Here is a 25015-nt window from a genome sequence, read left to right as displayed (position 1 = left end):
CTCCCTCTCTGAAATTCACAACATATCTGAGCATATTAAAGGCTCTGACAAGCCCTGCATAAGAACATATCATTAACAATGATAAGTCCAGGTTTTCAAAAGCATTTGGTGATGAATTTTTTTCTCTTCTGGAATATTTACTGATGTCAGTTTCTGTGACAAGGTCCTATCCTCTCTTCAAATGAAGAGCCCCTAGGAAAAGGCATCCTGACTCTCCTCTTCTCCTGGCCCTCAAAAGAGCTTTGGCTTTTGGAGTCAGCCAGAGCTGCTTTCATATCTCAGTTCAACCACTAATGAGCTGGGTGACACACAGCACATCATCTCATCTCTTGTAAGGGGTGGTCCGTAAAATGGGGATAATATGGTACTTTTTTTTTTTTTTTTTTTTTTGTCTGCTGTGAGGATTCCGTGAAATTATATGTGTCAAGGGCCAAGCACAGTTCCTGGTACCTAACAGATACTAAAAGCACAGCCATCGGTATCATCACTGTCAGCTGTGCAATCCTGGCCGAGTAATTTCACCTCTCTGCTTCTCAGGCACTAAGTCCCGGTGTAACTTCTCTCCATCTTAGAGAGGAAACCACAAAACTGCTGCAGTGACAACCTTGAACAAGTCACTTAACTTCTTGATCCTCAGTTACCTTATCTGTAAAACAGGCATATTAACACCTCACTTATAGTCGTTGGGAGGACTGAAGGGGAGCTTGCGGTGATGTGTACAGTGTGTCTGCCTGAGTCCTCCTGACTTCAGCACCTGCTTATGCAGGGGAACTGGTGTCTTGCTGTTGATGGGCATGGAACCCAGGCTGGATACGTTCTGATGAAGAGGGGTGTTCTGAAATCCAGGGGGCAGCCTGAAGGCCTTGGGGGATGTGCCAGGAGAGCGGGCAGGAAGGGCTGGGAGCAGTGACAGCTGGAGAAGGAGCCGCAGCAGCCCCCTTGGCTCTGGCCGTGCCTGTTCAGGTCACAGCCTGTCTAATGCTGTCTGGTCACCTGTCCTTGGCGGGCACAGTTGGCACCAGAAAGCATCTTCAAGCAAATGGTGCCCTTGGCAGGCTTGGGTACTGCTGCAGTGGGTGCAGACACACAGACATACACACTCAGGGCACACACCATCCACACAGATTCACAGATCCAAATATACACACATGCATGGAGAAGACCACACAGACTTATCATACTCCCCGGGACACATTACACAAACATGTTTAAGTACACAGACACACAAACACACACAACACAGGGAGTACATCACAGATACATGCACACACAGACACACACATACCAGGGAGCCTCCCTCCCCATCCGTCTACTTGGAGAACACACCGCACACATTAGGGAATGCACACCCTGCACATATACATGGATACACACAGGCACACTTCAGGGCACACCCCCCACAAACATACATGGATTAAGATACACACACACTCACATATTCCAGGGAACGCCTCCCCACACCTACATACAGAGACTTGTGCACACACGGGGACACACACATACACACAGAAGCACACACAGCTCTCCCCTGGGAGGATACTCCATTGGACAAGAGACGGTGGCTCATGTAGACCAGTACCACACCTGCCACTGCTGCCCCTCTCCCTAGCTGCACAGAGCTGGGTAAAGTGGGCAGCAAACCCAGAGGAGCATGTGCTCAGCCCTCACAAGCACCCGGCGCGCTGCAGCCTGCAGAACGGCCTGCCATCCACACACGGACACGCGATTCCGCACTGCCTGTGGGGAAGTACTCATGCGTACTGATTCACATCATGCATGGGGGCACGGGAGGACACGCTGACTCACTGCATGCGAGGACACATGCGCACATGCTCTGACCCACACCTCCCGACACTGACACACAGACACTCAGCCTGGGAGGCCCACACCTGCACACATGCAGATGCACAATCACACATGCACACAGGTACAGCGCACACGCACCCACTTGGTGGCTGCTCAGCTATACAGGCTAGTATCACGTGGCCAGGACTCCCATCCCAGACCCCTCTGAGGGCTGTGGAGAGGTCTGGAGCAGACATCTGGATTGAGCCCCTTGAGGAGGCACTGGTGTGACTGAAGTCAATGAACACAGCTCCCGAGGGAGGCAGGATGGGATGGCAGGTACCCTGGGTCCCCCAGGACCCGGTCAGTGGAGGTGGGAAGAAAGCACTGTGCCTCAGTTTCCCCATCTGTAATGGGGATAGAGTCCTGTGAAGGTTAAATGTTAAAACATGTAAAGCTCGTCATTTGGCGCAGGGATGAGAGTGGAGGTGTCTTGATTTTCTTGTCGGGCACCCTGCGGGGGAACCCCAGGAAGAGGGGCACTGAGTATTCATTTGACCCTTCTCAGGGTCTGTCATAATCCCCCAGGGCCTTCCTGAGGGGGGCAGCTGTCACCACTCTAACTTCCTCCCTCTCTATACTTTTGTAGGAATGCATAGAGGCATTTCCCTCAAGCTTCTCCTCTTTCCTGCCCATTCTTCAAGCACCTCTAGTGCAGACACCCTGGTTAAGTCTAGGTCTCCCTCACCCCCCTTTCTTCCTTTCTGTCTCACAAGAAGAAAGTATCTCTTTTTTTCTCCAGGACTACCTATAAAATGGGTGGAAAGAAAAATATTTAGCATGCATACCACCACTGGTTGGTCTCCTACCTGTGGCAGACATCACTAATCCATCACAGCACTCTCTCAAGCTTAGCAGAGTCCTCAGTACAGCTCTCCAGGCAGCCTCTATCAATCAGTATAGCCAGTTTGCTACCCCAGGTCTATATAATGCCCAAAGTCTAGCCCAGTGGGTAACCCTGCTCTTGCTGAGTGTTTGGTCTAGGAGTTAGAGGGTACTCCAGGAAAGGAAGGATTTAGATCTCAGCTGCCCTAAAATTTCTGGAGCCCCTTAAACACCACATAGCCCTAGATTACAAAAGTCAGTCTTTTTTTTTTTTTTTTTGAGACGGAGTCTCGCTCTGTCATCCAGGCTGGAGTGCGGTGGCCCAATCATGGCTCATTGCAACCTCCGCCTCCCAGGTTCACGCCATTTTCCTGCCTCAGCCTCCCGAGTAGCTGGGACTACAGGCGTCCACCACCACACCCAGCTATTTTTTTTGTATTTTTAGTAGAGACGGAGTTTCACTGTGTTAGCCAGGATGGTCTCAATCTCCTGACCTCGTGATCCGCCAGCGTCGGCCTCCCAAAGTGCTGGGATTACAGGCGTGAGCCACCGCGCCCGGCTCAGAAGTCAGTCTTGCTCCTGGGAAGAGCACTGTGAGTGGGGTGTCACGGTGGGACTGTTATTTATTTACCCATCAGTGAGCTTGGGGGACAGTCCCGAGGTAGTCTCCAGCTTCTCTCTATCTGCAGGCCTCCTGCGAGAACCCAGGGTAGCAGAGTTCCCACGAACCCTGAGCGTGGGAGCCGCCCGGCCCCCTTTTGATGTGGGACACGCTGTTTCCTCCGAGTCAGTGAGAACATCCTCCTGCCTGGACAAGCGACCGCTGCCTGTGGGCCTCCCGGAAGGGGAGCCAGCCTTCACCCCTAGCTCTGCCTTCTTGCGGGCCCAGCCTGGCACAGGACCTGAGGAGTCCCTCAGGCCCTCCCCGAAATCTACTCTGACCAGAAGGCAGGCGTGGGCCCCACTGCCATGCAAGCCTCTCTGCCTTTCCCAGCCCCAAATCAGATCCCATCTGTCCTCTGCTCTCACTCCTCCTGCAGCTCCCACTTTGCTCACGGTTAACACCTGGCCTCCTGATCTGGCCCCCATCTACCCTCTGAACCTCATTTCCTGTGTGTTCACCCCTCTCCCACTCCACTCCAGCCACCCTGGTCTCTCTGCTCTTTCTCAAGCATGCCAGGCACACTCCCACCCCAGGGCCTTTGCACTTGCTGACCCTTTCCCAAGGTGCTCTTCCCAGATATCCTCATGGCACACTCCCTCACTTAGCACAGGTCTCTGCTCAAATGTCAGCTTATCTGAGACACCTTCCCGACCACTTTATTTAGTTATTTATTTATAGACAAGATCTTGCTCTGTTGTCCTGGCTAGAGTGCAGTGGCTTAACCATTGCTTACTGCAGTCTTGAACTCCTGGGCTCAAGCGATCTTCCTACCTCAGCCTCTTGAGTAGCTGGGACTACTGGCACACACCACCACATCCAGCTTAAACAACAACAACAACAACAACAAAACTTTTGAGGAGACAGGGCCTCGCTGTGTTGCCCAGGCTGGTATGGACTTGAACTCCTGGGCTCAAGTAGTCCTCCCTCCTCAACCTCCCAAAGTGCTGGGTTTACAGGCATAAGCCACTGTGCCTGGCCCCAACCACTTTATTTTTAAAAAGCCCATCTTTGTCCTTACCTTACTGAATTTTTTTTTTTCATAGCACTAATCACGACCTGACATTATAAAGTCTTTTTTTTTAAATTATACTTTAAGTTCTAGGGTACATGTGCACAACATGCAGTTTTGTTAAATATGTATACATGTGCCATGTTGGTGTGCTGCACCCATTAACTCGTCATTTTCATTAGATATATCTCCTAATGCTATCCCTCTTTAAGCGTGACCAGGCCCTGTGTGATCTGGTCCACCCCTGCCTCTTCTGCCAGACAAAGTTAGAGCAGGAATGTCATATATATGAGTGCATACCACTACTGTCCTCCTAGCACCCACAGCAGGCATTACTAATCAATTTTGGCATGCCTTACTGCTAAGCCAAGATGCAACTTCAGAATCCTCCTCAACACAGTGCTCCAGGAAGTCACTGCCCTGGAGCAGAGATGGCACATGAGATGAACTCTATTTGTCATTTATTTTGCAGATGATGGGACTGAAGCCCAGAGAAGGGAAATGACTTCACTAAGGTCACCCAGCTGGTTGGTGGTGCAGCTGGCACTGGGTCCTGGAGTTCCCGAGTCAGGGGCCAGGGCTGACCCTGCCAGGTTGGTCTGTGGAGCCATCTGGAGTTGAGCCAGCCTTGAGAGCTCTCTGTGTTCTACAGGTGGGCTGAAATCTTTGACCTGGATACTGGAGCTGGCTCAGGCCTGGGCAGGGTAGATCAGGGCTGTCTAACTGGATCCTTTGGCCTGCTTTGGCTACCTCTCTCTGTCCCCTAGAGGGGTCCAGGATCCCGAAACACTGACAACTGACCCTCCCTTTAGGGCAGCCAAGTCCCCTCCCTCCTCCAAAGTCTGGTCACCTTATCTCTCCCCTCCCACCCCCAGCAGGCCTAGACTTGTTACTTTCTCTGATGCTAGTTTCCAGGACCCCATTGGCCTTGGCCCCCTTCAGGATACCTCACACTTACCCAGCAGCCCCCAAAGAGCCCCAGGAGGCTCAGGACTCAGTCATTTGGGGCCAAGTGGGTGACGAGGGGGCAGAAGTGAGGATGTCACTTTATGGGGAGAAGGAAGTTGAACAGTGCTTTAGGGAACCCCACACTCTCCCTTTCTCCTTTCTAGGGGTGTGAGCCTGTCACCTTTCCCCACTTTCAGGGCTGTCTCTGCCTTGTAGCTGCCTTCTCCTCCTCCTCCCCCCACAGTCCTGGGGAACACAGCTTAGGGCCAAGTCCCCGCCGCCACCCCCACTGCAGAGACTTGAAGGACATCACTGCAAGCCCGGGAGACCAGGTGCCCATGGACTCCTCCTCAGCTGCTGTCTGGGGTCCTCACTTCCCCTTTCCTTACCCCAGCACCTCTGTCTGCCTAGACAAACCTCTGAGCTTCTCTGGGCTTCAGTGTCCCCTCTGTGAAATGGGACCCCTTACTTCTGTCTTCTAGACCCCTTACTTCCATGTTCAAGAGATTAAAGGATGTAAAAGTCCCCTCGGGAGACATTTTGAGGGGTGAGTGGTATCGGAGGCTCAGATTTATCTAGAGGTATGGGGGCTGCGGGGGTCACTCTTTTCAACCCTCCTGGTCCTCCAGCCCGCCCAGCTCTCTGCGGGGGAAGGAATGGGAGGAGATGGTTGGGGGCAGGGAGGACCGGTCAGGTAGGGGAGGGGAGGGCAGGACCGGCTGTTCCCACGGCCCGGGGCAGCCACGTGCAGACAGGAGTGTGTGTGGTTTGCTCTCCCAGGGAGCAGGGCAGGAAGTGCTTCAGGTCGGGGGGCAGGGTTGGGGGAGTGTTTGGTTTGACCTTGCGGCAGCGGTGAGGCGGGGTGACAGTCACTGCACACCAGTGGCTAGCGGGGCAGGAAAGTGGGGGAGGGTGGGCAGCCAGGGGCCTGGTGGGGTCCTTGACTTCACAGTGTACCTGTCAGTACTTTAACATTTTCAAACCCCTGAAATGTAATACTTATGGAAGATCTGGAGAAAAAAAAATGTGGATTCTTTTAAATAAAAGCATAAAATCACTGCAAGAAATTTAAAGAAAAAGGAAAAAAAAAAAAGGAAGGAAAACCCTAAAACACACCCACCACAACAAAGTCCCTTTGCCCTTGGCCTCCTGCTTCAGCCCCGCTGCGGTCTATGCTCAACATTCAGAGTGAACCTGTTAAAACAGTCACACCCGTCTCTCCCAACGCACAGCCCTGCTGGTTCCCTTCTCATGCAGAGCAAAAGCCAAAGTCCTCACTGCAACCTTCCAGGCCCTGTGTGACCTGGCACCTTTTCCTCTCTTACTTCTTTCCCACCGATTGCCCTGAGCTTCTTCAACCACACTGGCCTTCTCGGGCACCCCAGACCCACTCTGCCTCAGGGCCTTTGCACATGCTGTTCTGCTGTCTGGAATGTTGGAATGCTCTTCCCCCAGTTCTTTTGCTTTTTTTTCTTTTTTTTTTTTTTTTTTTGATACAAGGTTTTGCTCTGCCACCCAGCTTCCTGGGACAGAAGGAAGCTACAGTGCAGTGGCGCGATCTTGGCTTGCTGCAACCTGGGCTCAAGGGATCCTCCCACCTCAGCCTCCTGTGTAGCTGGGACTACAGGTACACCACACCCAGCTAATTTTAAAAAATTTTGTAAAGATGGAGTCTCACTATGTTGTCCAGGCTAGTCTCAAATTCCTGGGCTCAAGTGATCCTCCCACCTTAGCCTCCCAAAGTGCTGGGATTACATGTGTGAGCCACTGTGCCTGGACCATGCCTTGCTTTTTAACCTCCTTCCACCTTTGCTCAAGAAGGTATTACCTTCTCCGTGAGGCCTTTCCTTCTCATCACTCCCTACATCCTTTCTCTCCTATATTTTTCCTCTGTAGCAGTTACTACTTTCTACCATATTCTACAATTAATTTATTCTGTTTTGTGTTTGTCTCCCACTAGAATGTGAGCTCCAAGAGAGCAAGGATTGTCTGTTTAGTTCACTGCTGTGTCCCCAGGGCCCCAAACAGTGCCTGGCACACAGAAATTATTCAATAAATATGAATTAATTAATTAAAAAACAGATAAACATATGCTATAAAGAAAGGAAAAAGAAACAGCAAACTACAGAAAAGATGGGAGACAAAGAGTTAATGCCCTTAATGCAGGAAGAACGCTTGCAAATTAATAAGGAAGCAATAAACAGCTCCAGAGAAGGATAAGCCAAAGAAATACACAAGTAATTGGCAAAAGAAGGAACCACACATGGCCAGTAAACAGGAGAAATTCTCAGGTTCAACTAAGAACCAAAGGTATGGAAACTTAAATGACATCTCTTTAGGAATTATCAGCTTGGCAATGTACAAATCTGATAGAGATGGGAGGGACAAAGGTGGATTTAAAATGGGTGCAGGCCTGGCTGGGCACTGTGGCTCACGCCTGTAATCCCAGCACTTTGGGAGGCTAAAGTGAGTGGATTGCTTGAGGTCAGGAGTTGGAGACCAACCTGGCAAACATGGTGAAACCCCATCTCTACAAAAAATATAAAAAATTAGCTGGGTTGGTGGCGTGCGCCTGTAGTCCCAAATACTCAGGAGGCTGAGGTAGAAGTATTGCTTGAGCCTGGGAGGCGGAGGTTGCAGTGAGTGGAGATCTCGCCACTGCACTCCAGCCTGGACAACAGAGTGAGACTCCATCTAAAAAAAAAGGGTACAGGCCTGAGAAATCCAAGTGCTTTGACATCTGGCTTCATGATGGACTATGTGGGCCTATGTTGCCAGTCCCATTTCACAGATGCAAAAACTGAAGACCAGAGAGGGAGATGAGCTCAGGCAGGGTCACACAGGAATCAGGGCGGGTCTTCTGGGACCATGATCCAAAACAGCACAGGCTGGCTGGAGATGGGGCATCCCCAATATGCTGGTCAACTTGGGTTTTTGAATCTGAGTCCTAATTGTGTTACCTTGTGCAAATGTCTTAGTCTTCTGGAGCCTCAGTTTCCTCATATGAAAAATGGGGATTATAGAACCTGCCACATTGAGTATCTGTGAGAATTAAGAGAGACATGCCTGTAAATGGCCAGGCACAGTGGTTCATGCCAGTAATCCCAGTGCTTTGGGAGGCCAAGGCGAGAGGATCACTTGAGCCCAGGAATTTGAGACCAGCCTGGGCAACATAGTGAGACGCCCATCTCTACAAAAATAAAAAATTAGCCAGGCATGGTGGTGCACGCCTTTAGTCTCAGCTACTTAGGAGGCTGAGGCAGGAGGATTGCTTGAGCCCAGGAGGTCGAGGTTGCAGTGAGCTATAATTGTGCCACTGTACTCCAGCCTGGGTGACGGAGTGAGACCCTGTCTCACACACACAAAACAAGCCATGAAATTGAGAGCCTGGGACATAGGGAGCGCTCGATAAATGGAAACAGGCCCGCAGCTATCACTGTCCTCCCACCCACCACGTGGGGTGGAAACTCTGAGTGTGGTTCCTCTGCTCCACAGCTGTGTTCCAACACACTGGACACTGACCCCTCATGGGACAGGGTGGATCTTCCCCACCCCCGCAGGTCCCCCAGGCCCAGGCTGCCAGCTGGCTCCCTGCCCTGTCTGTTACAGGGGCAAGTGGAAAAAACCCTGGCCAGGTGGATACTCTGCCCCCACTGGCTGGGTGACCCTAGATGAGCCAATCCCCCTCTCTGGGCCTCCTTCGCTGTTACCCATCCATGGCTGAGATGAGGATGGAGGTGAGAATGACATTGAAGATCTCTGCAGAGTTCACACCTCCCTTGCAAGCCGATCCTTGCTGAGTCTGCCCGTGTGAGAGGTGGTGGTTTTAGCTCTGTCTGACAGATGGGGAGACAGGCTAGAGAGGCCAAGCCTCAAGTGGGTCCGAGGTCACCCAACCTGTAAAGGGCTCTGGATCTGTTTGGGTCCAGGAGGGGAGAGAAGGAGGGTGAACAGAAGGAAGCCAGGGAAGGGAAGAGAGTGACTAAGAGGAAAAGGCAGAAGACAGAGACAGAGAGAGAGAGAGAGACAGAGCTACAAAGAGATATGGAAAGACTGAAAGAGAGCAAGACACACAGAGATATTGTTTGGTGCAAAAGAAATGGTGGTTTTCGCCATTAAAATTATTGGCAAATTGGCCGGGCACAGTGGCTCATGCCTGTAATCCCAGCATTTTGGGAGGCTGAGGTGGGTGGATCACTTGAGGTCAGGAGTTCGAGACCAGCCTGGCCAACATGCCAAAACTCCGTCTCTACTAAAAATACAAAAAATAGCCGGGCATGGTGGCAGGTGTCTGTAATTTCCACTACTCGGGAGGCTGAGGCAGGAGAATCACTTGAACCTGGGAGGTGGAGTTTGCAGTGAGCCGAGATTGCACCATTGCACTCCAGCCTGGGTAACAGAGCAAGACGGTCCCAAAAAAAAAGTATTGGTAAATTATAAAAGGAGAGACACACAGATACATTGTTATGGGCTGAACTGTGTCCCACAGAAGTCATGTGTTGAAACCTTAAGCCTCAGGACCTCAGAATGTGACTGTATTTAGAGACAGGGTCTTTAAAGAGGTAATTAAGTTAAAATGAGGTCACTAGGATGGGCCCTAATCCAATAGGACTGATGTCCTTCTAAGAAGAGAAGATTAAGACACAGACAGGTACAGAGGGAAGACCACATGAGGACACAGGTAGAAGATGCAATCTACAAGCCCAGGAGAGAGGCCTCAGAAGGAACCAACCCTGCGACACCGTGATCTCGGACTTCTAGTCTCAAGAATGTGAAAGAGAGAATACATTTCTGTGGTTTAAGCTGTTACTTTGTTACCGCTGCCCCAGCAAACTAATACAGACTTAAAGTCATAGAGACAGGCCAGGCGCTGTGGCTCACACCTATAATTCCCAGCACTTTTGGAGGCTGAGGCGGGCGGATGCTTGAGGCCAGGAGTTCGAGACCAGCCTGGGCAACATAGTGAGATCCTGTCCCTACAAAAAATTTAAAAAAATTAGCTGGCTGTGGTGGTGCGTGCCTGTAGTCCCACCTACTTGGGAGGCTGAATCAGGAGGATTTTTTGAGCCCAGGAGTTTGAGGCTGCAGGGAGCTGTGATTGCACCACTGTACTCCAGCACGGGCAATAAGAGCGAGGCTCTGTCTCTAAAAACAAAAAACAAAGACACAGAAACAAAGAGACCAGGGTGGGGAGGGCTGGGAGGTGGTTTGGGGACACGGGTGACAGTGGGTAGACCTGTCTGCCTGGCTCCTCAGAGACCCCCCACCTCCATCCCTTTCCCCTCATAGGCTGCACTTGGGCCTCAGCTGTCTCAGCAATGGAAAGCTTTAGGCAGGAGAAGCCAGGGTCTGCCACCCCTATCTTCCTTCCTCCTTCTCCCCTTCCCCAGCAACAGGCTCCACGGGTCTTGAGAGCCAGAGGGATTTTCCCGGGGGGTTTCTTGGAGATGGAGGGTTGGGGACTTTGAGCCGGGCTTGTCTGGCTGAGGAGGATCAGTTAGAGGGGCTGGAGTGAGGCTGGGCAGAATCTGCGTGGGTGGGGAGGGATGAGGGAGTTCTTGAGAAGTTTCCCCCACTCCACATCTTCTGTTTTCCAGGCCAATGTCTGGGCTCAGGGAGGGTCAGAAACAGTCCCCAAGGGGAGAGGCAGGAGAAATGATGTCGGCTGTGGGGGAGCGGCATGTGGCTGGAGACAACAGAGCTCTGGCAGGTCAGAGGAGGACATGTTTAAGGATCCGCACCCCCACAGAGAAAACTTCCTTTTCACTACAGCCCTCTAGAGCTCAAGCACACTCTATAGCTCCCCACTGATGGCAGCACCAAGTCCAGGCTTCCCTGAGGCCACCCAACCTGGCCTTGTACCCCCATTTGGGTAAAAAATCTCAGCCCCCACTGTTCCAGAAGGGAGCCTCTATCCCCCGGTGGTCTCCAGAACCTTCTGGATTCATTCCTACCACTGCCCCTTTGCATCTGCAATGCCCTGCCTGGGGTGCCCTTCCCCTTCTTGCTGGCACCTCACACTCCAGCCCTCCCCACACCTCTAGCCCTTCCCTGAACACAACATGCCCTTCGAGCCCCCTTGAAGTTGTTCATGCTGTTCCCTCTGCATGGATCAGCTGTTCTCCACATCTGGCCACCTCCTCAGAGGGATTTTCCCTGAACTCCCACATAGCCCTGTCCCACTACCTCCCCAGCACTTTTGTCTCACTCCAGAGATCGTCTTCATTTACTCTTTGCTTGCTGTAGGTCTGTCTCCCCATCTGTCTGTGTGCCCTGGGAGGACACAGGCCTTGTTTGTCTCATTCAGCTCTGTGAATACACACCCACAGCACATATTTGGAGAATTAACACTGGGCCATGAAAGCTGAGTAATTTTCAGCCTCCTCTAGAACAGTAGCTTTCAAATCTCTCTCTCTCTTTTTTTTTTTTGAGATGGAGTCTCACTCTGTCACCCAGGCTGGAGTGCAGTGGCGTGATCTCGGCTCACTGCAACCTCCACCTCCCGGGTTCACGCAATCCTCCCAGTAGCTGGGATTACAGGCGTGCACCACCATGTTCAGCTAATTTTTGTATTTTTAGTAGACATGGGGTTTCACCATGTTGGCCATGCTGGTCTCCAACACCAGGCCTCAAGTGACCCACCTACTTTGGCCTCCCAAAGTGAGCCACTACGCCCGCTTCAAATATTTCATCAGTGACTAAGAAATTCATTTCACCTCGCAACCTATTAAACATATGCAGAAATGATGCAAAACATTCATGGAGCAATTTTTTTTTTTTTTGAGACAGGGTCTTGCTCTGTCTCTCAGGCTGCAGTGCAGTGGTGTGATCATAGGTCACTGCAGCCTTGACCTACGGGGCTCAAGTGATCCTCTTGCCTCAGCCTTCCGAGTAACTGGGACTACAAGTACACCACACTGCCTGGCTAATTTTTTGTTATTGTTGTAGAGATGGTGTCTTGCTATGTTTCCCAGGCTAGTCTTGAACTCCTGGACTCAAGTGATCTGCCCACCTTGGTCTCCCAAAGTGCTGGGATTACAGGCATGAGACACTGTTCCCAGGCTACATGTAACAATTCTTATGTTTACTATGTATTACACATGCCAATCTATTCTAGTTCTATTCTGTCCTATTCTATTATTCTACTCTACTCTACTCTACTCTACCCTACCCTACCCTACCCTACCCTACCCTACCCTACCCTACCCTATGCCTATGCCTATGCCTATGCCTATGCCTATGCCTATTCCTATTCCTATTCTATTTCTATTCTTTCTGTTCCAAGAAAATTCTGGCTACAAACTTCTGATTTCTTTTTTTTTTTTTTTTTTAACTTTCTGATTTCCAGTCTTCTTGTGGGTTACAATAAATTTACCCAGAGAGAAGGTTCTCAAATTCTTACTGCAGAGGTCCCTGGAATTTTTCTGGTTCTGTCCCCTCCCACACTCCCTCTGGCTTGTCATTCTAGGACCCACTCTTCTTGTCATTCTGGGACCTCCAGCCCCTCTTTTTGTAAGGCAGCCAGAGCCCAGCTGCTGTCTATAAGGGGCCATAACTGATATTTCAGCCCGCTGAGATCTCCCTGAGATCTCGGTGAGTCTATCCTGCAGCTTTGGACAAGGCTTCCCCAAGTGGTCTTCTTTGACCCCCTCAAGTCTCCTCTCTGTTTGCACTGGGCCTGCCCTAGGCTGAGGTCACATGGGACACACCTCTGTTTGTCCCCATAGCCCTCTCCTCCGAGAGGAATTACCAGGAGGTAAAGGGGAAGGGAAGGGTGCGGCAGGCAGGTGGTAGTGGCTGCGATGCGTCCCTGGAAAATTACAGCTTCCCCGCCCTCCATGCCAACCCTCCTCCTGGAGAGCAGAAGTAGTCCTAACGGCCATGGCTGAACTACTGCCAGTGTAGATGCTGTGTTCAGGTACACAGCGTTTTCACATGGTGGGAAGATCTGCTCCCATTTGACAGATGATGAAACTGAGGCTCAAGGAAGGAGAGGGACTCGTCCCAGATCTCCCAGCTCAGAAGTGGTCAAGAAGGGGGCCGGGCATGGTGGCTCATGCCTGTAATCCTAGCACTTTGGGAGGCCAAGGCTGGCAGATCACATGAGGTCAGGAGTTCAAGACAAGCCTGGGAAACATGGTGAAACCCCGTCTCCACTAACACACACACACACAGTAGCCGGGAATGGTGGCATGCACCTGTAGTCCCAGCTACTCAGAAGACTGAGGCAGAAGAATCACTTGAACCCTGGAGGCAGAAGTTGGAGTGAGTGGAGATTGTGCCACTGCACTCCAGCCTGGGCAACCGAGTGAAACTGTATCTCAAAAAAAAAGAAAAAAAAAAAATTGGCAAAGAGGGGATTTGAACCCAGGAAGTCAGACTCCCAAAGGGACAAAAGGTGAATAGGGCCACCTAGTTCAGGGTCCTGACCTTTCCTTTTCCCAGGCCTTGTTTGCCCATAATAAAAGGGGTGACCTGGATGCAGTGACCCCAAAGGTCACATCCAGATCTGAGCTTTGGTGATCTCGGACCATCATTATCAATTCCCCCAGCCATGCCATAGTGATTGAAGCACGGTTGGTTTTGGGTGCCCTCTCTTCCTCTTGGGGGCCACAGTCCAAACCCCCCTGGGGGTCTTTTCTCTTCTGGTCTGTCCCAAGTTCAAGGTCTTTGATCTTTCCTCTCACTGCCACCCCTCAGGGCTTGGTTCTTTGCTCAGATGACTGAATCTGGGGTCCAGGGTGGGCACCCAACAGCAGCTCACTGGGTCCCTATCCTGGGGCCTGGGACACCTTAACCCAAGAATTTGCAAACTTGATACAAGCTGGGTGCCCATCCTTAATAAAATCATGCTGGGAAAGCCAGTTCATAAAAGTGTTTCCAAAAAGGGCTGCTCTGGTTAAAACAAGAGCAGAGAGACAGACTCTTGTTTGCCTGACTTTCTATTCCCCCATCCCCCACGATTCCAGGTCACCTCAGGAGTCCCTGGAGCCCAGTGTGCAAACTATAGTATTAACCCAGAGTAATTGTGGTATTTCAGGTGCAGCCTGTGGGGAAATACTTTGGACAAGCAGCTGATGCTTGCTCCAGCCACCATGTGAGGTGGGCATGGACTGGGACAAGGACAGATGGACTCTGAAGCCCTCTAAAAATCCTAAGATAACACAGCACAGACTTTGCAATCGGGCAGGTCTGGACTCCAATGTCTACCCTTCCCCGGCGACCCTGAGAAGGCACCATAGCTTTCCCAGTCTTGGCTTCCCCATCTGTAATATGCACATGGTAGACCTGTTTGGTGGAATAAATGAGAAGGCACCATAGCTCTCCCAGCCTCGGTTTCCCCATCTGTAATATGCACATGGTAGAACTGGCAGAATAAACGAGGTGATACATATAGCGGGCTTAGCAAATAATAAACATGGAACACGCACCATTGCTGATGTTGCTATTATGGCCCCATCACTTGTGAACTGTCTGATCTTGGGGGAGTTAGTTCTTCATCTGTGAACTGGAGGTGATGATGGTACCTACCTCATAGGGTCCTTATACATGGAGATAGATGCGTGGGAACATGTAAAGGTGCTTAGTTGATGCTTGGCACAAAATGAACATTTAGTGGATGCTGGATATTACTTATCGTCATTATTATTATTGTAATCTTTGCTCCTGCCCTAGTGGCCAACCACCCCCGGGCTTCGTCCTTGCCTGCGGACGACACAGAGGCCCCCTCCCCCTGGGCCCCGTCTTACCCCGGCGGGATGGAGGCGCGCGCGTTCACGCTGGTGGTGCGCTGGGGCCCGGGCCGGTTGAGGTTGTTCTGCCCCGGGGTGGGCGCGCCGCCGGGGGCGCCCGGGCTCCTTGGGGGCGCCCCGGGAGACGGCGCGGGCTCGGCGGGGCCGCCGGCGGGCGCTGCCCAGAGCGCGGCGCCTGTGAAGGTGGCGCTGGGGCGCACGGCAAGCGCGCCCGGAGGCCCTCCAGGTGGCGGCGGCGGCGGCAGCTGGGGCGCGGGGGGCGCCTTGCGGCGCTGCGAGGCCAGGATGGCGTTGGAGGCGGCGCGCGTGCTGTTGACCAGCAGGCACTGCTGGCAGGAGCAGGGCTGGCCCGAGCTGGCGCCCACGGGCCACGACTGAGACTTAGGGATGGAGCCCACGGTGAGCGGGTAGGCGAGGTCCAGGCGGCGGCGCAGGCGGCGGCGCCGGCGCGTCTGGCGGTTCATCTGCGACATGCTGTTGAAGTAGATGAGGTAGCAGAAGCCTAGCGACGAGAGGTCGAGCCACGGGTGCTGCTTCTCGTAGGCGTTCTGGATGGTGATGCAGATGTCCATATCGTAGGCCGTCCATGCGCCGCCGTCGTTCTCCCACTCCCACACGATACCCTTGCCCGGCGCTGACGACGGGTCGTAGAAGTTGCGCCGCACGGGCCGCATGGTGCCTGTACTCGAAATGCGGAGGGGGCGTCAGCACAGCGGGCGTTGGTCTGCGCGGCTGGAAGGGCGGGCCACAGCCAGGCAAGGGTGGGCGGGAGGTTGGGGGGTGAGCACAGGCCTCCAAGGGGTCCATCCAGACTTGGGGAGAGGGTCAACACATGCACGGAGAGGAAGGAGGTCAAGGCCCAGGCATGAGGTTCAGCACAGGCTAGAGGGTCAGGACAGGCGGGAGCCAGGGTGAGGGGGGCCGGGGCTAAAGGTTCAGCGCATAGCACTGGGGCGAGAGGTGGGCAGGGGCGCGTGGTCAATAGATTGGGGATAGGGGTGGGAGAGCCACCAAACGGGGTGGGGGTGCCAAGATAGCCTGGGGTTGGAAACCAGCAAGGTGTGGAGGGCTCCCCCACCCTCCACCTCTCCAGGGCCAAGACAGACACTGAAGTGGGGGTTATCACAGGCCCTGGATGGTGCAGGGGAGGGCAAAGGGGGCCTGGGGGTCTTCAGACCAGAGTCAGATAAGATGGGGCAGGCATAGACAGAGACCAAGGCCATGCACAGAGGCCCCATGCAGTCCTCTCCTTCATTATAGTTCGCTCACTCATTCAATGATTCATTCGTCAGTCTGTTCATGCCTTAGTTCATTAATTCAAGCACTATTTCATTTAGTCATTCAACAATTCTTGCATTAGTTCGTTCACTTATCCATGCCCTAGTTCACATATTCATATATTCCTTCATTCAATGATTCATTCATTCATTGATTCTTTCGTTAGGTCATTCATTCGGGCCTGCAGTCATCCATTATGTTATTTTATTTTATTTATTTAGAGACGGGGGTCACCCTGTGTTGCCCAGGCTAAGTCTCGAACTCTTGGGCTCAAGCGATCCACCCGCCTTGGCCTCCCAAAGTGCTGGGATGACAGGTGTGAGCCACCATGCCCGGCCCCACTTTTTTTTTTTTTTTTTTTTCCAGGCAGAGTATTGCTCTGTCACCCAGGCTGGAATACAGTGGCACAATCTAGGCTCAATGCAATCTCCGCCACCCAGGTTCAAGCGATTCTCCTGCCTCAGCCTCCTGAGTAGCTGGGACTACAGGCATACACCCCCTTGCTGGGCTAATTTCTGTATATTTAGTAGAGATGGGGTTTTGCCATGTTGGCCAGGCTGGTCTCGAACTCCTGACCTCAGGTGATCCACCCAGCTCGGCCTCCCAAAGTGCTAGGATCACAGGTGTGAGCCACCGCCCCTGGGCCCCTTATGCTTTTTTTTAATTGATACCTTTATGTATTCTCCATCTTCAGCCCACTCCCGTATTCAGGCATTCAGACATTCCTTCATTTACCATCATCCTATTTAAAAATGTGCACCCCCACATACTTTCCCCTCTCTCCTTCCCCGCTCCATTTTCTCCCTCAGATATACTTCACATTCTACCCATTTATCTTGTTTTCTGTCTGTCTCCCCCTCGCTAGAATGTAATAGCCACAAGGTCAGGGATTTTGTTTTATTTACTGCTATATCCCCAGCACCTGCACACAGCAGGTGCTCGAGCGATATTTGTTGAATGAATGAATGAATTCATTAGGTCACAAATGGATTCTTTTTTTAAAAAATTCATTCACACTTTGTGCTCATCCCTGCATTCGTCCATTCCTTCATTTGCTTATTTGTTATTTTCATTCATCTGTTTGTTTCATTTGTTACTTCCTTCAACAAACAACTGCTGACTGCCAGGTGGGCTCCCATTCATAAAGGAGGGCACTGAGGCTTTACTCCCAACCACAGCTTCGTGTTTGCCAAAGCTCTGCGTGCTCCCCTGACAGCAAGGCTCCACGGGAAACTCTGGGCTAACCAGAGATAACCCAAGGTCCAGGCCGCAGGACTTCTCAGAGCCTTTAGCCTGCTCTGTGTCTTGGGGCTGATGAAGTGAGTCTTTTGCTGGGTTCATTTGGCACACCTGCAGAAAGGCTGCACACTTGACTTCTCCTCAACTGCGGGAAAGTCCCTTAAGCCTCTTCATGCCTTAGTGGCCCCATCTCAAAAAGAGGGGTGATCATCCATGACCCAGACCTTCCCTCTCACACAGGATTTAGGGGAGGAGTGAGTGAGAACAGCTGCAGAGGGTCTGGGTGGGACCCCAGGGCTGGGAGGCAGACAGCCCTCACTTCAAGTCCTGACTTTCTGACTTTCCAGCTCTGTGACTGTGCGTAGGCAACTCGACATCTCTGGGCCCCAGTTTTCTCATGTTGAAAATGGGCATAAGCAGACATGCAATAAAAGACTGCTGCGTTTGCCAGCTATAGCAACAGTTGCTTGTGGGGTTGCTAAGAGGATCAATTGAGATAAATACCGTGTCTACTCTGATGATTCCAAAATCTGCCATCTTTGGCCCCGTCTTCTCCCCTGGGAGCCAGGTTGATGACCCTTCCCTGGAGAGGTCTAACAGGCACCTTGAACTCAGCTCTGCTCTCCCCTGCCCCAAACCTGCTCCTCCTGAAGTCTTCACATCGCAATTCCTGGCAGCTCCCGCCCTTCCGGATGCTCTTCCTTGGACCCCCAAATCTTGATCTCATCCTTGACTTCCTACCTCATGTCCCACCTCCAATCTGTCAGTAAATCCAGTCATCTCCACCTTCAACCACATCCACATCTCACCACTGCTCCCCACTGCACTCATACCACCCAGTCCACACCATGTTATCTCTCCTGCCTGGACCACTGCAGTAGACTCATGACTGGCCTCTGTAATCCATTTCCCATACCGCAGCCAGAGGGATCCTGCTCAATGCAAGTCAGATCACATCTTTCCTCTGCTCAAAATCCTCCCTGGCTTCTGCTCACTTGGAGTAAAAGCCAAAGTCCTTGCCATGACCTACAATGAAATCTCACATTGTGGGGCCCTGTCCTCCTCTGACATTGCCTACCTCCCCCTTATCACTCACTCCATTCCAGTCACCCTGGCCTCCTTGCGTTCCTCAAATACACCAGGCACTGTCCAGCCTCAGGGCCTTCTCACTGGCTGTTCTCTCTGCCTGGAATATGACCTCACCATTCCCAGATGTTCTCATCATTTCCTTCCTTCTTTCTTACAGGTGTGTGTTCAAACATCTAAAAGTGCAGCCCTCCTATTGCTGTCCTCTGAGCTTGCTTTATTTTCCTCCCTGGCACTTGGCATTACCTGACTGACTATATATATATATATATATATATATATATATATATATATATATATGAGAGAGAGAGAGTCTTTCTCTGTCACACAGCCTGGAGTGCAGTGGCGTGATCTTGGCTCACTGCAACCTCTGCCTCCCAGGTTCAAATGATTCTCCTGCCTCAGACTCCCGAGTAGCTGGCATTACAGGTATGTGTCACCCAGCTAATTTTTTTTGTATTTTTAGTAGAGACGGGGTTTCACCATGTTGGCCAGGCTGGTCTGGAACTCCTGACCTCAGGTGATCCACCTGCCTCAGCCTCCCAAAGTGCTGGGATTACAGGTGTGAGCCACCGCGCCAGGCTGTGACATGATGTATTAATCTGCATGCATTCTTTATGCTGCGTATCCTCACTCCAGGCTGTCAGCTGTGATGTCAGGGATCTTGTCTGCTTTGCTCACTGTTGTACTTCCAGCACCTGGCACAGTACCTGCACACAGTAGGCCCTCAAAACCTGGAAGGCGTTTCCACTGTTAGTTGGCATCTTCGTCGGATGCCTGGCCCAGGGAACTGCAACCGGATAGGGGAACTCAGACTGTTCCACACTGGTGTGTCCCTACTCAGGGCTGAAAGAGCTTGTCCTCTGCCCTCTCCTCTGTTAGAATCACAAGGGCTACAGACTAGCCCTGTGCCCTGCCAACTGGACAGGCCCCAACAGCTGGAGAAATTGAGGCACGGAGCTATGGCTTGATATGAGAGGGGCGGGGTTGAAGAGGTGGAGAGGTTGGACTGGCAGCCCAGCCCCAGGAAATAAGGTCTCTGGGCGCCTATCATGTTCCAGCCAATCAGACAAAAACTTCCCCTGCATCTCTGGGGCAGCCTCACTCTGATGCCTGATTTATCATTTTAATTGAGTGTGTGCAGATTGATTTCTTCCCTGGCGATGGGGCTTCCTCCACAGAAGGCCCGGGAGGAGATGAGTTAGAGAGAAAACCCTGGATCCTGCTCCCATCTGCTCTCATGTGCTGGTCTTCCCCTCTCAGGGCCTCAGTTTCCCCACCTGCAAAATGAGGGGTTGTGATGACTGATCTTCAAGGCCGATGTGGCTGAAGTACCACCATTCAGCTCCTGGTGAGGGGAAGGCAGTGTATTACCTGAAAAATGTGCAGGATAGGAAGGGACGCAATGGGAACCCGCCTTATTTAACTTCCCCTGTGTGCCAAATCCTGAGCTCGGCAGGGGAGGGGCCGGGATAGGAGGTGCAGAGTGAAGTGATTCAAACAACTCAGAAGTCTCTCAGGTCGAGCCAGGTGTGGTGGCTCACGCCTGTAATCCCAACACTTTGGGAAGCTGAGGCGGGTGGATCATCTGAGGTCAGGAATTCGGGACCAGCCTGGCCCACATGGTAAAACCCCCGATCTCTACTAAAAAATACAAACATTAGCCAGGTGTGGTGGTACGTGCCTGTAATCCCAGTTACTCAGGAGGCTGAGGCATGAGAATCACTTGAACCCAGGAGGCAGAGGTTGCAGTGAGCTGAGATCATGCCATTGCACTCCAGCCTGGGCGACAAGGCAAGACTCTGTCTCAAAAAAAAAAAAAAAAAAAGATCTCTCAGGTCTTGTGCAAATCCTGGCTGGTACCACACAAAGCCTCAGTGCCCTTATCTATAAAATGGGGGTATTAATATCTACCCCAAAGAATTACTGGGGGAACAAAATGAGATAATGTATAGGCAAAGGTACTTAGCATTTAGTAAGCACTCAATGAATATAGCTACAATGGCTGATATTACATACGTTACCCACATTCATCCTCCCCCAGCCCTTGTTCACTTGGCGAACTCCTATTCATCCAACAAAGCCCTCCATGTGCTCATCTCCTCCAACATGGGCTTCTCTGTTCTGTTGCTATAGTTGGCAAACGCAGCAGTCTTTTATTGCATGTCTGTCCTCACACTGTCATTATTTGTTTTTGTTCTTAGTCATCCTCATTGGTAGATGACTTTTGGGAGGACAAAGACTACTAGGTCAGATGTGCAACTATGTTTGGAGCACCAGGCACAAAGCCTGGTGCAAAGAAGACATCTGCAACCAAGACGGGCAACCTACTTGGCACTCGGAGGAGTGGGAAAGAGGAAAATCTGGGCTTGATGAAGATGGAGTGGAGATTGGAGAGCAAGCAGCCCCCAGGGTGGAGGCCAAGCTTCGAGGGGTCCCTGGGGAGGACCCTCAGGCTGGGAGGAGGATTCCCAACGTCAGCGCTGGCCAGCTCTGCAGCAAAGGACTCCGGGAGCCCGTCAGGGCCAGCTAGCCCAGGCCTTCCTCTCTCCAGGGCTCTATTTACCAGGTATCGATTTTCCTGCCTGTTTACTGGTAGTTATTAAAGGCTGTGTCCCTGGAGTCCTTTTGAAACAAGATTGGAACCTGGAGAGCGGGAGTAATTAGGGCAGCTGCTGTCCTCCCCGCTGGGCCCTGCACCCTGCAGCGCCTGCCGCTGTCCGCCTGCCCATCCGTCAGCCTCTCCAGCCCAGGCTGGCCATGGACCAGGCCGAGGGGGTGGGCAGCTGGTTCCTTGGTGACCTGCCTGGACTTCGATCTCAAGATTTCTAAGGGAGCAGAGGTGGAAATGCTCCTTCTCCTCCGCACTGGCCGTGGCCTAGATTTTCAGCCAGAACAATGGGTCTAAGAAGGGGCTGGAGTTTCTTCAGCCTGGGAAAGAGGCTGGGCCTCAGGCTGGTGGCCCAGAGCAGACCACACCCCACTCTGGCCTTCAGGGCACCCTGCTGTGCTGGCCACAGGGTCTGCGTCCTCCAGGCAGTTAGGGGCCTGTGACAAACATGGGCTCCGTGCCTCTGCCTCGGCCTGTTTTTGTGTCTCTGCCTTTGTTGTCTTCCCCTTCCCTCTCCTCCCTAGTTGCTTAAAAATGTTTGGCAGAAAAATTCCAGGCTTCTTCCAGCTGAACCAGAGAAAGGGGCTTTGGTCAGTGTCAGCTGGAGGACTGCACAAGCTGGGCCCCTGAGACGGGGTGTGGGGGTGGCCACAGCCACAGCAGCCAGTGACTGCTTCATGCCTGGGGCAGAGACAGGGTGACAGCGGGATGGAGAGAGACAGAGAGAGACATACATGATTGAAGAGACTGTCAGAGACAGGCCAAGGCCAACATGGGAAACTGAGGCAGATACAAAGAGAGCTGGAGTCAGAGATAGAACGAGCTTGAGAGATGAAAAGAAAGGGAAGCTGGAAATCTAGAGGCTGAGACCATCATGGAGAATCAGGGAAACTAAGGCTAGCATTTATTGAGCACCTACTGTATGGCACATGCTGCGCTGAGCACTCTCCTTGCACTCACTTATTCCATCCTCACACCATTGCTTCCAGGGATGGACCGGGACTATTTCCATTTTACACATGAGGAAACTGAGGCCCGGAGAGATGAACTCTTGGGAGTGTGAGAGCAGAGGGCTGGGAATGATGCCACACTTGTGGAGTAAAGGCAGGCCCAGGTTGGACTGGTTCCATGGGGTTCAACCTCACCAAGTGGCAGCACAGCCTAGGATACTTCCAGCGATGGAGAGCTCACTACTTCAGCTTTACTTTCCGTTGTTTAGCCGTGTGAGGTTTCTGCCCTAGAGCATGGTCCCGATCTGAACCCACTGCCTAGAGGTGGGTATGTGGGTGCCTCAGCCCCCACCTCTTGGCCTTAAGAAGCAGCTGACTCCATGGAGAAGGGGGGGTGTTCTGAGCCCCCGAGCCTTCCTCCTGCTGGCCCCTCGGCCTCTAAACGGTTCCTCTCTGGGCTGGGCCAGCTTCAAGGCCCAACAGGGAACCCCTCCCTTTGGGGGTGGCTTCCCGGAGGGAAGTGATCTCAGTTTGGGGGCACCCAGACCCTGACGGGAAGGGGGCACGTGGGAGGCGGTCATGGGACATCCTGTCAGGCTGGGGGAGTCCCACCACAGGCTGAGGCCTGTGACCGGGGGTTGGGCAGTGGCTGGGCTCCAGTGAAGTCCAGAGACTTCACTGAATCCTTCACCAACCCAGAAGTCATAATACTAACAGCCGTCCACACTCAGAGAGCACACTTTTCTGCCCCAGGCTGTGTTTAGCTCATTCAAGCTAAAGGGTGTGTTTAGCACCCCCAGGAGGTGGGGGTGTTATTGCCCCATTTTAGAGGCGAGAAAACAGAGGCACGGAGCAGTTAGGAGCACATCAGATGCCATCTGTGAGCAGTCCAGCTGGAGCCTACACAAGGCCGCCTTGCTTCATTTGCTGTTCCCTCTGACTTAGTCTCATAAGCCCATGTTCTGGGGGTGGAAACTGAGGCACAGCGGTTGCACGGTAAGTAAGTGACATGGCTGAGGTTCCAACCCCGGATTGCTATGTGACCTTCTGGAATAGCCCCTTAGCTGGCATCTGCATGGCTGCTCACCTCTCTCCTACAACAAGGACAACAGCGGCACCCAACACCTTACCGAATGCTCCGCAGTGCCAGCAACTGTGCTAGGGGCTCATACACATCATCTCCCAGTCCTCACAGCAGCCCCAGGGGTGTGTGTGCTAATATTAGCCCCATCGGGCAGATGGGGAGACTGAGGCTCCCTGAGAAGAAGTGGAAGTCTGGCTGGGGGCACTGGCTGGGCTGGGATTCGAGCTGCAGCCTGTGGATCCAGGCTGCCTCACCGGCTCCTGCCCCACGATCAATAATCCCGCAGCGTTCTGTTTCCCTCCAAACTCTCCTCTGGGACTCATCGGGCTAAGCTGTGGCCCATTAGTGGTTTCCTTGTGGTGGAAGCTGGCCCAGGTTCTCCAGGGTCTGCTGGAAGCCAGGCCAGGGTGGTGGGGAGACGAGGGGAGGAGAGGGGGTCTGCAGCGCTGCCTAAGAAAGGCTGAAGGGCTTGCGTGGCACTCAGAGAGGCTACCACCTTGGAGGCTGCTGGCAGGTGGAGGCGGGCACTCATACGCCATGGGCTTATGCATGGAAGTGGAGGGGGAGGGGACAGAGGGCTGGACAGTCCTCCACAGCCTGAGCCCTCCAAACTGCTCCTTTCTCATCTGTGAAACGGCATAATTGTAATAATAATAAAATAATAATGATAATAAACACTCCCAGAGGGCCTACTATGTGCTAGGCACTGTTCTAAATGCTTCGTGTAAGTCAACTCTTCAGCCACAAAATGACTGGGGCAGGTTGTTATGATAATAATGATAATAAACATATGATAATGATATCATCAGTCTTGTACAAACACTGAGTGAGGCACAGAGAGGTGAAGCAATTTGCCTGAAGTCCAGAATCACATAGCTACTCTGGGCTACCAAGTGAAGATCGAATCTAGTCAGGATTTGAACTTCCCCTACTTCCACTGTCAGCCCTCTGGTCCATGTCACCAGAGTGCTAGCCTGGACTGTTGCAGGGGCCTCCTCCCCATGTCCCAGTGTCCACCCTTTGCAATGTGCAGTGCATTCTCACATGGCAGCCAGAGGGATTTTTCACAGACTCAAGGCTGGACTGTGTCGCTCCTCTGCTCAACAGCTATCAATAGCTCCCTAGTGCCCTTAGGAATCAGTCTAAGCTCCTTAGAGTGGCCTCTGAAGCCCATCACAAGCTGTCTGCACAGCCTCACACTCTAACCACACCAAAATTCCAGCTATTTTTTGAACATACCATGTGTGCGGTTATGCCTCTGTATTTGCATACGCTGTTCCATCTGTCTAGAGTGTCCTGCCCACCTCACCCCATTGGCCTCCCTGCTGAGTTCTTTCTCAGTCTTCTGGCTCAGCACAAGCACTCTGTCTTCTTGGAATCTTCTCTGCCATCCTTAGGGCAAACCACTCACTCCTTGGGGCCGCCATAGCACCTTGCTCCTGCAATGCTCCCATCAAAGCACATAGCTCACTAGGTGCGGAGGTGTCTGTGTTCCTTCCAGCCTGGCAGCCCCTCCAAGGCTGGGCTGGTTTACAGTCACCTTGGCACCCCTCTGTGGTCAGGAGTGCAGGGAGGTAGGTCCTTGCAAAATGTTGGATGAATGAATAAATGAATGAATAACCAAATACATCTGAATGAACCTAACTGAATGCTGCTCATGACTAGGCTGGAGACTGCAAGCTGGGCGGATATGGTTTTGTTCTGGTTCACGTGCTATTTACATT

At 52.3% G+C, this 25015-nt stretch overlaps 1 protein-coding gene across 1 annotated transcript in view; it reads right to left on the bottom strand.

The window, feature by feature from the left end:
- The window catches only part of DTX1 (deltex E3 ubiquitin ligase 1), a 43657-nt gene that overhangs the window by 7212 nt on the left and 11430 nt on the right, over window positions 1-25015 (bottom strand). The window contains exon 3 of the mRNA XM_054443759.2: window positions 15041-15722. Within this exon, the coding sequence (XP_054299734.1) occupies window positions 15041-15722 (682 nt within the window). The remainder of the gene's footprint in view (window positions 1-15040; window positions 15723-25015) is intronic.

The sequence above is a fragment of the Pongo pygmaeus genome, chromosome 10 (genome assembly GCF_028885625.2).
Source record: "Pongo pygmaeus isolate AG05252 chromosome 10, NHGRI_mPonPyg2-v2.0_pri, whole genome shotgun sequence".
In the NCBI taxonomy this organism is placed as follows: domain Eukaryota; kingdom Metazoa; phylum Chordata; class Mammalia; order Primates; family Hominidae; genus Pongo; species Pongo pygmaeus.
This window is presented reverse-complemented; position numbering and strand designations above follow the sequence as displayed.